Genomic DNA, 15000 nt, shown 5'->3' on the forward strand with positions numbered 1-15000 from the left:
CATGAACCGTGCAAAGAACACAATACCGCCACGCTTTGTTCAAGCAAAAATCTAGAAGTAGCTGTCCTAAAGGCCAGGACATACTAGGCGATAAGTCGCTGCCACACGTCGCGGGGACAAGTCGACGCAACAATTCGCCTTGTGTGACACGATTAATTTTATGAAAATCATTGTCGCTGCGGCAGAACTTTGTGGCCGCGATCAGTCGCACGAATTCAAACCAGTTTGAATTCGTGTGACTTATCGCAGCGACAAAATTAGCGCTGTCGCACCGTGTGTACACTTTCGGCAACAAGTCGCTGCGACAAAATATAAATGAACCAATGAGAGAGCGTCATATGGTCAGCCATATTGAATTAGAAAACTAGTTCACATTCCCCTTCATACGAGATCAATGCGTGTGCACCGGACAGGCGTGGTGTCGCTGCCACGACTTGTTTTGCAAGAAGTACACACGTAGGAACTTGTCGCAAAGAGCTGTCGCTGCGACTGGTCGCCTAGTGTGTCCCGGCCTTAAAAGTAGATAATAGGGAGCTTTAGCCACGACAACGGCGACGGCAACGAGAACGTCACACATTTGCATATTTGGTGAACAAAAGCAATTGCTTTGCACGCCCTGCTCGTACATCTTTTCATTTCTGTCTATTTCTTTGCCGTCGTCAGCAAAACAAGAACGTTAAATGACCAAATCTTGAGGTTTTAGGGATAACGTCAGCGCTTGAGGATAAATTCTCCCCTAAACTATTGCCGTTCATGCTAGTTTCGTTCTTGAGGGTTTGTCACACCTTTGTCACGTTAAAATGCTTGGAACAGTCGCAAAGCGATTACAATGACGCGGATTCACGTTTAACGACGACGTTCTCGTTGCCGTAGCCGTCGTCGTTGCGAAAGCTCCCTAATATAAAAAACTGATGAGCCGCATTCCATCGTAGATAGAGACTTCTGGGTTATGGACCTTTCTGTTCATAACTATTTTAATCATATTTCCATGCTGCTTTGGCCCTTCAAAGTCCTTCAATACCAAGCAATTGCTTCAAAAGACTGCCATTTCAGTTTTCAGTCACTCACCAATCGGTTTCGCTTTAAGGAAAGTTCCGTGAATAATCATCCCATATTTGTTTGTTGCTGTACAGAAATAGATTCCACCATCACCGACCGCAGTGCTGGTGATTAAAAGACTGTCTTTACTGGTCACAGTTCGGTTATGAGGTAATGGTGTTGCTGGTGATCTGGCCCAGTTCACCTCAGGGGTTGGGTTACCAAGAACATTACATTGCAGCTTCGCCTCTTTGCCCAAATAACCAATGACTTGACCCGGTGGAGACTTGGGAAACCGTGGGGCACCTACAGACGAAGGAAGCGCAAAATTGGTGACTATCATAATGAAAAGCGGTTCAATTTCAGATTGTTTCTTGTCATGAAGATGAGAGACTGAGAGCCTAATTCGTCCAAAACCTACAAGAATCGATTTCGTCTGACATTTTAAAGGAGAGATTAACGACAAAAGTGACATGTTTCGATGATTTCATGTCATCATTCCCAACATCATCTTGTATTATATGGCTGGAGCTTGTTGCCGATATAACGAGCGGTTTGATTGGCTGAATGTAACTGCAAGGATTTTATGACCCTAATGTCCACAAACCTGTTAGGAATCAGGTAAATGGAGGACAAAAACCAAAGGAAACTTTATGCAGGACCAATTGGCGCTTCCCTGTATTTTTGACATTTGTTTGTCCCTTGATTCTTTAGAATGTCGACCACATTTACCAAACCAAATTGCAATCATTCGTCTAGAATATAAATATTCTGACTGATCGCTTTCGCTTAAACCAACAATGATGCCAGGCCTGCTACTGAGAAGCAAATCACTAAAGATTGTTTAAACCTTGAATGTTCCGTCTTTCAGGAACATCTCAAACCTCGGCCTTCAACTGTATTAACCGAGCGATAGGCCTCAGTTAGAGATTTTCCTGTTAAGAGCTCACTCTCAGTAAATCAATAGTTAAATTAAATGCAGTACAGGGAATCAAAACCACTATCCATTCATGGCATCAATTCTTACAAAAGGCAAAAAATAAAAAAAAAAAAAAGAAAAAAAAAAGAAAAAAAAAAAAGAAAAATAACGTTTCGACTCTATCCTGACGGTCGTTATTGAGTGAAAAAAATGATACAAGAAAAATTCTATAAATACTACAATGAACAGTAGTTAAAAAAACCGATTGTTTAGTATTATGAATGGTCTTTATCAAGAAAATCAAGTCTAATCTCAATATAAAAACGGACTCTGAAATTGCTAAGTTTTCTTTTAGTTGGCCACTTGATTAGCTACTATTCTTTTCAGTAACCAAAGATTTATTCTTGTATAGTTTTTAACTCGATAATGACGCTAAGACAGCGTGGAGATGTCATGTTGTTTTTGGAGTTTTTAACGATATAATGTTAAATTTTTTTTATCAAATGTACTGTAGTAATTTTCGATGGTCAAATGTATGCCAAAGACAATTCTTCTACGAACAAAAACTTGGCGTTTTTTAAACCCAGCACTGAAAATTTGATATTGTTTCCGGTTCATTCCTTGTCTAACGGCATAAATGAATACAAACCGGCTCACCTAAAACAACAAGGTCTACTTTTGTTTCTTGGATACCAAACAAATTTTCAGCTCGGCACGTGATCATTCCCTGATCTTCGAAGCGGACGCCCCTAATCTCGAAGATTTTATCAGTAATGTTAAATCGGCTTTTATCCCCGTAGTCTCTCCCATGCACTGACCACGTGATCTTTGGAGCTGGATTACCGGACACAGAAATTTCAAGTGACAGATTTTCTCCCTCTCTCACAGACACGGGCGATGGAGTCTTAGTTGTAAATCGAGGAGGACCTGTTGGTATACAATAGATATTGTATCAGTGAATGCCTGATATGTTTTGAGCAAATAACATACTGCAAAAAAAAACAAAAACATGTGTTTGTAGATATGGAGCTACAAAGGATGAGATAATGGAATGTAAGGGTGATGGTCTACTATCTACAAAAACATGGAGCGAAACTGTTGTTCCAAAGCAATTTAAAGCGTAAGATTTACTTGAGTTATCTCCCCGACGCACGAGGCGAACCGCACAGGATAGGACAAATTGTAGGACGGTAAAAGCCAAATAATGATATACAAGCCTAACTCTCCACGGCACTATGAGCTAAACCTCCGGCCAGCCTCGTGCTATAATGGAAAGAGTGTAGGCGGTAAAAATAGCTTAAGCCTCCTTATCTCCCCAGCACTACGAGCCGACTCCGCCGGCACGTGCTGGATCGGACAAGAACAAAGGCAGATAGAGAGCGTAAAATGACATAGCATGAAAAACACCGACCCTTGGGGAAGTCGCTGCGTGTTTGGGTTAGTCGTTGTGTGTTGGGGAAGTCGCAGCGTGCACCAAGAAGTGAACCCAAATTTATTAAACTTGACGACAACAAAACCTCCGAAGGGAGGGAGGGTGGAGGGTGGGAGGGTGGGAATAACACTCGTAAACAGTAAAGATACTCCTTACAGTTAAGTAAGGAGCTCACAGAGTGATACTTTGGACTTTACTAGACAATTTATACTAAATCTCTAGCACTAAACCAATGGTGACTAACGGCCCGTTCAAACGGTTTCAACATTTGACAAACGTTCGTTTAACAAAAGTTGAACGGGTGTTGGGCAAATGTTGGACGCAAAAACAAGGTTGTGCCGGGGCCGTTCAAAGGGTTCCAACATTGCGCCAACAAAAGAACCAACACTTTCGCGAAATTTGATTGCGAGGAACTAAGAACTAGAAACCAGACTCTCTCGTACAGATAAACGACGCCATATTGACTTTTGCGGCCTGATGTGAGCATGCGTGTGTTCTACAATTGTTGAACAGAGGTTCAAAGGGCTTCAACATCATTCAACATTTTCGAGAACAATAGAAAAGTTGAATCGATGTTGAATGAAAGTTTAAACCGATTGAAACTTGATTCAAAAAGCTTTCAACAATGTTGGACGACCTGTTCAAACGCACCGAGCATTTGGTTAACGTACACCGGGCCTTAACGTACCATCTAATACAAACAACTTGTGTAGCGCTCAATGCGACATGAATGGGGATAGTTTTTGCTTTTCGCCAATCCAGACGGAGGATGTAACTGTAAGCAGACAGTATTAAAAACAAGGATAAAGGATCTCAGTTCGAATTTTCAGAATATAGTAGTCCATTTATGTCTCGTTTGCGTTGCGTAATGTTTACGAAATAGCGTGACAAACAGAGGATGGCTCTAACGAGTCACGCTCCGTTAACTACGTTTTACAATGCTGTTGACGGTTAAGCTTTAATTATACGGGAAAATGAATGCTGCACCAGCACCTCCTTGTGTTGTTTGTGTTTTTTCTGTAAAGTTTTGAGTTCCCTTCTTTCTTTCTTTCAGACGTTTTGCTGTTATATTTCTTAAGTATTGATAAACCAAATACTGTAAATTGGTATTTTGTCAAAAATTAGGTAAGTTGATTCTATTACTTGATTCCTTGCTTGACATTTGATTACCCGGCTTAATACCTTATAGATTAGCAACACTGTAAAAAGATCGGACAACAAGTGTAAAGTTCACTTTTTTTTCTGGGACGTTTTGTCAACGAATCATTGCTACAGTAACCCGTTTGCTCGCCGACCTGTTTTTGTATTAGTGCTAACATATGGTAACCAAAGTTTGAGGACTATTGAATCTACTGGATATCGTCACAGAAGTAAGTGATCAATGATGCGAGACAAGAGATTATGAAGGTCTGTTGAAATTAAACGCTGTAGTCCGTATTTTATTGTAGTTCATGCAAGCTGAAATTATGTAATATTCTCCTTTGTAAATCGGATAAAAAGGAACTAAGAGAATTATACGATTTGCGTAATCCAATAGATTATTAACCATTTCCTCAAGGATCCATGGGGATTTCTAAGTTTTAGTATTTTGGATTTAAAAAAAGACATTTTTAAAAGGATGAATGAAATGTCAATTTATGATATTCACTCACCAAACATTGTGACCATCATTTTCTTCACCAGATTTTCAACAAACGTTTCATTTGCACTTGTTCCTGGAATCCCTGGTTTACCTGTTTTTCCATTCCCTGGTGGTCCTGGGCTACCGCGGGAACCTGGTACTCCTGGTGGACCTGGTAGACCAAGCGCACCGGGGGGACCTCTGGGACCTCATCAAAAAAAGAGAAACACTTTTCCACCGTTAAAAATAAACTTATTACCAACATTTTTCGGACCACATTGTAAATACATGTTTAATTTGCACTTGTTCCTGGAATCCCTGGTTTACCTGTTTTTCCATTCCCTGGTGATCCTGGGCTACCGCGTGGACCTAGTACTCCTGGTGGACCTGGTAGACCAAGCGCACCGGGGGGACCTCTAGGACCTTATCAAAAAAACAAATAATTCTGCCATAGTTAAAAATGAACTTGTGACCATCATTTTCTTGACCAGATTTTCAATAAAGGTGTTATTTGCACTTGTTCCTGGAATCTGTGGCTTACCTGTTTTTCCATCAGTGCCTTTGCGACCACGACGACCACGTGAACCTGGTGTTCCTGTACTACCTCGAGGACCTGGTTCTCCTGGTGCTCCGGCGGGACCCGTGGGACCTTACCAAACAAGAAGCAATTCTGACATAGCAACACATGTACACTCTAGATATACACTCTTTAGATCGACTCCCGCATCAATGGGTGCTCCATCGCAGGACAACAAAAATAAATTCTATTAAGAATGGACACCCGCCATATGATTGTTTTTCCTCTTCCAAAATTTTCACCGTGCAACGACACTTTTTATGATTTTTTCGGTCACTAGTCTCACATTTTGATGCTGTGAAAAGTTGAAGTTGGTTTTAAGTTTTGTTGTACCTTGAATTGAAGCACCCGAGATGTTCTTCCGGCCAACAAAGCCCCGCAGGGATTATCGCGATACGGGGTGTTATGGCAAAAATTACAGGAATACAGGATATTTAGGCTAAACATTAAATGAATACGGGATACTAAGACCCCCTAACGGTGCCTCATCATTATTTTAAAAATAAGAGTCTTGAAAACAAGAACCACAGGTACTGTTACTTAATTATCCGGCGAGACAAGGGGTCATGACTGGCTTCTGTTGATTAAAGGAAGTTTGAAATGTTTCCAAAGGAAACCGATATTCAATTTAACCGACCTCTCACGCAAACAAGTTTCCAAGTCCCGTTGACAGCGATGTCGGTTACCTTCGATAGAACAAGAAATTTAACATTAATGATAATACTAATACGAAACAGGAATAATCGATGTACGGCAAAATGCAAACCAAACTATCATTAACGTATCATAATGCCTAGGTGCAATGTAGGCGAAATTAAAATGTAGTAAACAGTTTAAATTAGGAAACATTATTGACATTGTGGGGACTTGGATAGAATCCATCAATGGGGAAACATACATGCATACCTGCAGATTGTTGAGTAAATTTTTGACGCATTCTGCAAGAATCTCGTCATCAGAGCCTGATTTAGGATCTTTTCTGCCAGTCCGACGGTATCGCTCATGTCTATAGAATTTCGCAGCTGTGGGCTTTGAAGTTGGCGATCGAACCGTAGTTACGCCATAACTCGTCCCTGCGAGGGATATCTCCTCACGAATTGAAAAAAGTTGTTTCTCCAAATGATAAACTTTGCTTGAGAGCTCGTTATCCGGGAAATAAACTTTATACGATAGGAAAGCAATGGCAACGATTGAAAAAACAAGATGAAGCACCACAACTAAAGTGAGATGACCTGAATGAACATGAGATGCCGCCATTACGTTGACCCAAGTATCCCTGTATTTGATTTGATCGGATTAAACCTTCACTGCACCAAACAAGTTTCACCAACGCCAATCACATTCACATTCAGCGCTGTGATTGGCTACTTTCGATGGACTTTGTTGGTTTCCACTGCGATTGTCTGCAAACTGATTGACGTCGTTGAAAAACAAAATCGTAGATTAATGAAAGGCGCACAATAATTAGATTCAGAAGTGAATCTCAAATTTCGTGCGAAGATTCCAAACACCAGGGTAATTAAAATTCTTGCGATTGAATCTTCACATTGTTAATAGCTTTTAGCGTTAGTGAAGCTTGTATTCAAACGGGAAACCCGGAAAACCTGGTTCTCATATATGCAACACAGTAGTCTACAAAGAATTCCACTGGAGGAGGATGGAGAGGGGGGGGGGGGGGGGAAGGGAGTACTCCCTTATATGAGCTATATAGCTATGTGCCGTCTTAAAAGGTATGGTGTTTTAGCCGATTTCGTCTGAAATATATAAGTTTTTCTTCCAATGAAAATGTCATTCAGAGGGTTGTCCGTCCTTGGTCATTTCTAAACTCTCTATAATTGATTACATTTCGCCGAGGCTTGGACTGTGAATCCATTAGTGATCCTCTCTGGGGGCAAAGATGCGCTGTTGGCTCGAGAGACCTTTGTAGAATGAATTAATTTTCAATTTAATTTTCAATTTTCAACATGAAGGGCAATTCTTCATGTTTTTCATTCGCTATAATTAATCAGTTGATTAACGGGATGGGTTTCATTTCTTCATTCTACGGTCTATATAAATAAGCCTGTATCATTAACTTGATCCCTCTGATTAGCTGATGCCTAAGTTGGTGTTTGCCTGTGAATCGTTAGTCGATCCTTAGGTTTAAGGCTATGAAGGGGTTTAGGCTTTCCCATCCCACCCGTGAAAGAATCCCGGGATACTCACGATAGGCCAATTCACTGTCACGATAGCTGCGTTGCCAGCGTGGTTGTCCTGATGGTGTAGTGGTCATCACACCCTACCGGTATTCAGGGGGACGTGGGTTCAAATCCCGCTCAGGGCAATTCTTCATGTTTTTCATTCGCTATAATTAATCAGTTGATTAACGGGATGGGTTTCATTTCTTCATTCTACGGTCTATATAAATAAGCCTGTATCATTAACTTGATCCCTCTGATTAGCTGATGCCTAAGTTGGTGTTTGCCTGTGAATCGTTAGTCGATCCTTAGGTTTAAGGCTATGAAGGGGTTTAGGCTTTCCCATCCCACCCGTGAAAGAATCCCGGGATACTCACGATAGGCCAATTCACTGTCACGATAGCTGCGTTGCCAGCGTGGTTGTCCTGATGGTGTAGTGGTCATCACACCCTACCGGTATTCAGGGGGACGTGGGTTCAAATCCCGCTCAGGGCAATTCTTCATGTTTTTCATTCGCTATAATTAATCAGTTGATTAACGGGATGGGTTTCATTTCTTCATTCTACGGTCTATATAAATAAGCCTGTATCATTAACTTGATCCCTCTGATTAGCTGATGCCTAAGTTGGTGTTTGCCTGTGAATCGTTAGTCGATCCTTAGGTTTAAGGCTATGAAGGGGTTTAGGCTTTCCCATCCCACCCGTGAAAGAATCCCGGGATACTCACGATAGGCCAATTCACTGTCACGATAGCTGCGTTGCCAGCGTGGTTGTCCTGATGGTGTAGTGGTCATCACACCCTACCGGTATTCAGGGGGACGTGGGTTCAAATCCCGCTCAGGGCAATTCTTCATGTTTTTCATTCGCTATAATTAATCAGTTGATTAACGGGATGGGTTTCATTTCTTCATTCTACGGTCTATATAAATAAGCCTGTATCATTAACTTGATCCCTCTGATTAGCTGATGCCTAAGTTGGTGTTTGCCTGTGAATCGTTAGTCGATCCTTAGGTTTAAGGCTATGAAGGGGTTTAGGCTTTCCCATCCCACCCGTGAAAGAATCCCGGGATACTCACGATAGGCCAATTCACTGTCACGATAGCTACGTTGCCAGCGTGGTTGTCCTGATGGTGTAGTGGTCATCACACCCTACCGGTATTCAGGGGGACGTGGGTTCAAATCCCGCTCAGGGCAATTCTTCATGTTTTTCATTCGCTATAATTAATCAGTTGATTAACGGGATGGGTTTCATTTCTTCATTCTACGGTCTATATAAATAAGCCTGTATCATTAACTTGATCCCTCTGATTAGCTGATGCCTAAGTTGGTGTTTGCCTGTGAATCGTTAGTCGATCCTTAGGTTTAAGGCTATGAAGGGGTTTAGGCTTTCCCATCCCACCCGTGAAAGAATCCCGGGATACTCACGATAGGCCAATTCACTGTCACGATAGCTGCGTTGCCAGCGTGGTTGTCCTGATGGTGTAGTGGTCATCACACCCTACCGGTATTCAGGGGGACGTGGGTTCAAATCCCGCTCAGGGCAATTCTTCATGTTTTTCATTCGCTATAATTAATCAGTTGACTAACGGGATGGGTTTCATTTCTTCATTCTACGGTATATATATATATATATATATATATATATATATATATATATATATATATATATATATATATAGAGAGAGAGAGAGAGAGAGAGAGAGAGAGAGAGAGAGAGAGAGAGAGAGAGAGAGAGAGAGAGAGAGTGTGTAGGAGAGAAACCCTGACAATGCACACCCCAAATAATCATACTTTTAATTGAATAAATGTTTTGAAAGAAAATTTGCCCTGAGTTGACTACGGTCGTGCATCATTAACTTGATCCTTAGTTGGGTTTCACGTGGAGTTAAAGGCTCCCCTACCTTGTCACCTTGAAAGAAAATTTCCCGGGAGGCCCACGCCCTGACCACGTAAATCACCTCTTCGATGGCTGTGTTGCCAGCATGGTTGTCCTGGTGGTGTAGTGGTGATCACACCCGACTAGTAATGGGGGGACGTGGGTTCAAATCCCGCTCAGGGCAAATTTTCTTTCAAAGCATTTATTCAATTATATATATATATTAGTCCTTATTGCCCCCAATGGGGTATAGGGCCGCAACAACGTCTCTTTTCCACCGGGTCTTGTCTTTCGCAATTGCCTGTGCCTCTCCCCATGACAAACCCAGCTCACTAAGTTCAGTTTCCACTGTCTTCCTCCAGGTGGTTTTGGGTCTTCCCCTTTTCCTTTCGCCTGCAGGTGTCCACCTAAGGGCAACCTTGGGTATCCTCTCCGACGACATTCGTAAGACATGTCCTAGCCATCTAAGCCGGCGTTTCTTGATTTCAAGATCCATACTTGTGCACCCAGTCTTCTGGTACAGGTCATTGTTGGAAATAGGGTATCGATTTTGACCATTTTGGTTTGAAACAGGGTATGGTTTGTTTACTCAAGTCTTGAATTGGGTATGTTTCTTAAAAAGAAGCTTCGAATTCTTCTTGATCATTAGGCGATAAGACCATCAACACAGCCCTTCTCAAATTATTAAGCCAACCGTGTAAAAGCTGAAATGATCTGGTGACGTAATTTGGAGGACTGGGAAGAAAATTTTTCACGCCGTATCCCACAACCGCGCGCTGCCTTAGGTGTTGTTTCCAAACTCCCTGCAGTATTGCCATCGCCAAAACTCAACAGATCATTACGTGTCTACCACATTTCCTGTTGTTGAATGAACATTCAAGTAGACCCGAGGAGATCAAACTCCCTGCAGTATTGCCATCGCCAAAACTCAACAGATCATTACGTGCCTACCACATTTCCTGTTACTGAATGAACATTCAAGTAGACCCGACAAGATCTAACCTCGCTTCTGCCATGTTGAATTCGAAAATAAGGCCGCGCGCGGTTGTGGGATACGGCGTTAAAATTTCTCTCCCCAGTCCTCCGATTTACGTCACCAGATCACCTGGAGGCCTGAAATAGGATAGCAAAAATCGTAGATTTTGGTCTGAATTAGGGTAAGGGGTTTAGGAAGGGGGCTGCACACTCCCACCCCATTTTTCTGGGAGTACACCCCCCGGGGGGGGGGGGGGGGGCTTATTCAACAAGATTCGCGTTATCGTTCGCGCAGTTGGATTCCTTGAGCTTCAGCTATGAGCCCTTCACGAGATTAAATTTATTTGATTGTTCTCTCGAGATATAGGAGAAGGTCTGTTTTCAATCAGCCTTATCTACTAATCCGAGGTGAAAGCAAATCCGTGCGAATGTTCGCTTCACAGAGAAGCAGAGTTGCCACTGAGATGGTGTTAAACTCTGCAACCGACGCAACACCATAGCTTTTTTAAACATTTGTCGAGGAGTAAGATAGTTTACCTATATTGGTTCAAGCTCGTTCACGGTTGATATGCCATGTCTGATGTGTTCTTATATGACTTGTAAATGACCTCAGTCAGGTTTTCAGTTTTAAAAAAGAGGGCATGGCACGTTTTTCGTGTAGAGAAAACACCACAATGAATACAAGCTATTTTAGCGTTGCTCTGCAATAAATGGGGTACGGAGAAGGGCAAGCAGGGATAAGACTGTATGAAGGCAAGTAGATAATATAATCCAAAATTTTGTGTTTTTTCACATTGGTAAGTGATATTCATTCACCTTGCATCTTTTAACTGTTGGCTTGTCAAAATTGAATTTGGTGGACTAAGCGATATCTATGAAAAACCCTTCAAAAATTCTTGCACTGCTCCAAAAAGCTGTATTTCTTAGACGACATGTATAAGATACGATTGTCATATACCATTGTTAATTTACGTGGCCGATTTTTAGATTGAAAGGGATTCTGAAGTGAATTTTGCTTACCTCCATTTTCTTCTTTTGATGCGTCCTTAGTCTAAAATTACTGAAAAGCGCTCTATCTTATAAATTTCTTTGTAGGATAACTCACTAAAGAAAGAGGGCATTTTGGGAATGCAGAACATCCCAGAAAGTGGAGCATCCCTAGCGCACTCTTAACCCCCAACTTGAAACCAATCTCCAATTTGAGGCCTTTCATAAAAAGCTCTGATAACGAGCCAATTATTAGCCATCAAAAAGTGATAAATTCTTGGATGGCAAACTCGCTAATGATAGCGTACATTCTTTGTAAACATTCAAATTTTGAAAGCATCAATGCTCAGAGCGCATTCAAATTTTCAGAGATAGTTCATTATACAGTGCACTTTCAACATTAAGTCCCTCATTGTCGGCTGACTGATTATAAAACGATAGTGCTTAATGAGGCAAGACATTATAAACCAAAGATTCCCCTATTCCCCCATCGGCGCCTATGCTCTTCCCGGAGCGTCCCTTTGGGCTACTCAGTGTTCGGAGGCTGGCATAGGAGAACTCTCGGCGTCAGCCAATCAGCATTCAGTAAATTTTTCGCGTATGTGATGACATATACAATGTCTAAAAAGTGCAGGTTGTGTCCCTGACAGAGTCAATACCATTCACCGATCGGTGCAATAACTAGGTAACAATTTAGTGTGAGTTTCAGTTTGTAGACGTAAAATTCTTCACAGTTTCGGACCTTGATGTACGTCGAGTAAGACACCTTGAACTTGATGAGTGAGTAAAACAAACTTTGCGATTGACAATCCCATCTGAAACGGATGGATGACTTTCGGTTAACCACCCTCGATAATTGGTGTCACAGTGGCGGGAACTTCCAGATCGGTAAGTTGTGGCCATTACTGTACCGATTAAGAACCTGTACCAGCCCTCTGTCAGGCGATGGTCACACTTGTAAACATTTGAATCATAAATGTTGAAATAATATCTCGTTGGATCATCAATCGTCAGGTGACGAACACATTCTGGTTTATCAGTACCTGCACTGATCAACACAAAGGCGGCTTCATACAAACTATTTAATCTATATTTTAATTACTTAGATTTTTGTGGAGGATAATGTAGAATTGTACATGGTAAACCTTTCGTTCCCTTGTAATTATACTGCGCCTTTCTTAACTAGAAACTCCCGAAAGTAAACCGTAGCTTAGCCGAGAAGCTGATGGTAGCGAAAAAGGATACCAAGAAGAAGACAGTAAATGTGAGTAACACTTTCTCGTGAAAACAGTGATGTCGAAATATCATTCATTGTCTTTTAATGTTTAACTTATTTTGTGTGTGCGGTTTCGTCAACATCTCAGTTCAATGAGCCCTATTTTTTCCGAAAGGGACTCTTAAGACTAAAATATTCGTAATTGTCTCACTAGAGAGGAACAAATCATCTGAACGCCTTAGTCGTCTCAGCGGACAAAATCACGCGGGGACCACGGTCAAACTTTTGATCGTGTAATTCGTCTTATTTTGACCGTGAGTTTGGTCGTCTATCGGGATTATTTTTCAAGGTCGATTTGTTTTTTTGGGACCGGTTGCTCGAAGCTTGGTTAGGGCTAACCGTTGGTTAAGGGGTATTAAAACCTATAGGTTTCCATGGCATTGAACGCGGTTAGCGCTAACCATAACACCACAAGAAAAAGTGCCGGTTGCATTTTAAAGAGAATTGAACTAGCTTAGAGAGAGTTGAGGTTCCTGATGGAACATCTCAATAGCTGAGGAAATTAATTTTGCTGCTATAAGAACTTTCATTTTGTCCGTTTTGATATGAATTTACAACCGTACGACCAACATCAGGTAAATTGTCCGTCTAGAATTTACATTAGACGAGCAAATCTTCGGTCAATTTGTCATTCGATTCAAGCTCCTAGTGTGAATCGGCGATTGTTGTTAATTGTTGCTTTGACGAGTAGGTCCTTTACAGATTTGGCAGATTTGGCAGAGTGCAGTGCCCTTCCGCACTTTGCAGTGTTATAATGTAATTTCTTTGGTATTGCACTTGTAATATACCGTGCGACAAGAGGTTCTTCATTCTTCCTGGATAAGTCGGAATGTCAGGGTTAAGTCGGAAAGATCATTCCGGAATTCTTCAATTTTATTTAGTTTTCTTGCATTAGAACATCAAGGCAATCATTATCAACCCTGGCAATAGTTATTTCCTCTTTGTAAGCGGGCGTCTTGTTTTCAGACCACTGACGTCAGTAATCCGTTGGGAGATGACAGGTTCTCCGCCATGTTTACTAATCCAGACTTTCAGGTGGATGAAGCAAGCGAGGAGAGTTGTGGGTCTAATTATATAGCTGGTAGTTAATCTGCAATTGTCAGCGTAGCTATTATTCTTTAATTCTTTAAAATGACCCGAATTAAGGATTAATTTGGATAGTTTCAGATAGGGCCGGTTTTCCTTTAAAAACAGGCAAACTGACCAATTTAGAAAACATAGGACAGTTTGTCTTAAGCCAATTAAATCCCAGAAAATACAATAGGTAATAGAAACTAGCCAATCAGCACAAAGCATAGCATCAGCGCTGTTGTCTCTGTTTGTAGTAGTTGACGTTGACGGCGTTTTGCCACGGAGATTTGCCAAATTTTTCTATTTCTCAGCACTTTTTCAGTTATATTGCCGAAAATGAGAGATCTCCTAGGTTGCTGGAAGAAGAGCTTACCAACCTGAGAGGCAAAAACCAAAACTAAAACAGCGTAACGAAGCGAGAAAGTTGGAAGCTATCCCTCTTCATGAGCTACATGCAGTTCTTTGGGTTTTTTTCGCTGAAACTGAATTATAAAAAAGGACGGTCACGAATACCAACCAGAACGTTTGACTGTCATGCAGTGCTCGTTGGACCGTCATTTTAAAAAACTGTGGCAGAAACTACAGTATTTTGCAAGATGGTGAATTTGCAAATTCAAGGCAACAACTTGAAGCGAGTGCAAGGTTACGGTGTGACAGAAAAGGAGCAAGGCAATTTATATAAGGAAGTCATAATCTTAACTTTTCCAACACTGCATGGTTGAAAACCCCAAAACGCAGGGGAAGACTAGTAGAAAATCACCAGCGACGAATTGTTGCAGTGATCGGAACGGAACGAGATTAGAACCCGGGGGAATGCAAGTGCAGCATCCTAATTTGGTCATTTCCCGCGTTATCCAAGTCTTTCAGTGTTTCATTGGCATTTCTTATTTATTTTGTTTAATCTTTTTGTATGGTTTTAGTAGCAAGCCATGATTTTCATTGTACCTCACGAGAGTTGCTACAACTGTAGAAATATTTTGTCATAGCAGACCCTTGGCCGGTTTTGCGGTCATTTTCCTACTTTTGTATTTTACTGCGCGCGTCTTCATGCT

The 15000-nt window shown here is 41.5% G+C and overlaps 2 protein-coding genes across 2 annotated transcripts in view; one reads left to right on the forward strand and one right to left on the reverse strand.

Moving 5' to 3' along the window:
- Positions 1-6984, reverse strand: part of LOC137976180 (uncharacterized) — a 13003-nt gene extending 6019 nt beyond the window's left edge. The window contains exons 1-7 of the mRNA XM_068823471.1: positions 6494-6984; positions 6225-6273; positions 5552-5659; positions 5338-5433; positions 5042-5218; positions 2615-2884; positions 1069-1344 (exon numbers count right to left, since the gene is read on the reverse strand). Of these exons, the coding sequence (XP_068679572.1) occupies positions 1069-1344; positions 2615-2884; positions 5042-5218; positions 5338-5433; positions 5552-5659; positions 6225-6273; positions 6494-6844 (1327 nt within the window). The 5' untranslated portion in view covers positions 6845-6984. The remainder of the gene's footprint in view (positions 1-1068; positions 1345-2614; positions 2885-5041; positions 5219-5337; positions 5434-5551; positions 5660-6224; positions 6274-6493) is intronic.
- The window catches only part of LOC137976190 (nucleolar protein 10-like), a 26313-nt gene that overhangs the window by 7419 nt on the left and 3894 nt on the right, over positions 1-15000 (forward strand). The window lies entirely within an intron of this gene.

This window comes from Montipora foliosa, chromosome 11 (genome assembly GCF_036669935.1).
Source record: "Montipora foliosa isolate CH-2021 chromosome 11, ASM3666993v2, whole genome shotgun sequence".
Lineage (NCBI taxonomy): Eukaryota > Metazoa > Cnidaria > Anthozoa > Scleractinia > Acroporidae > Montipora > Montipora foliosa.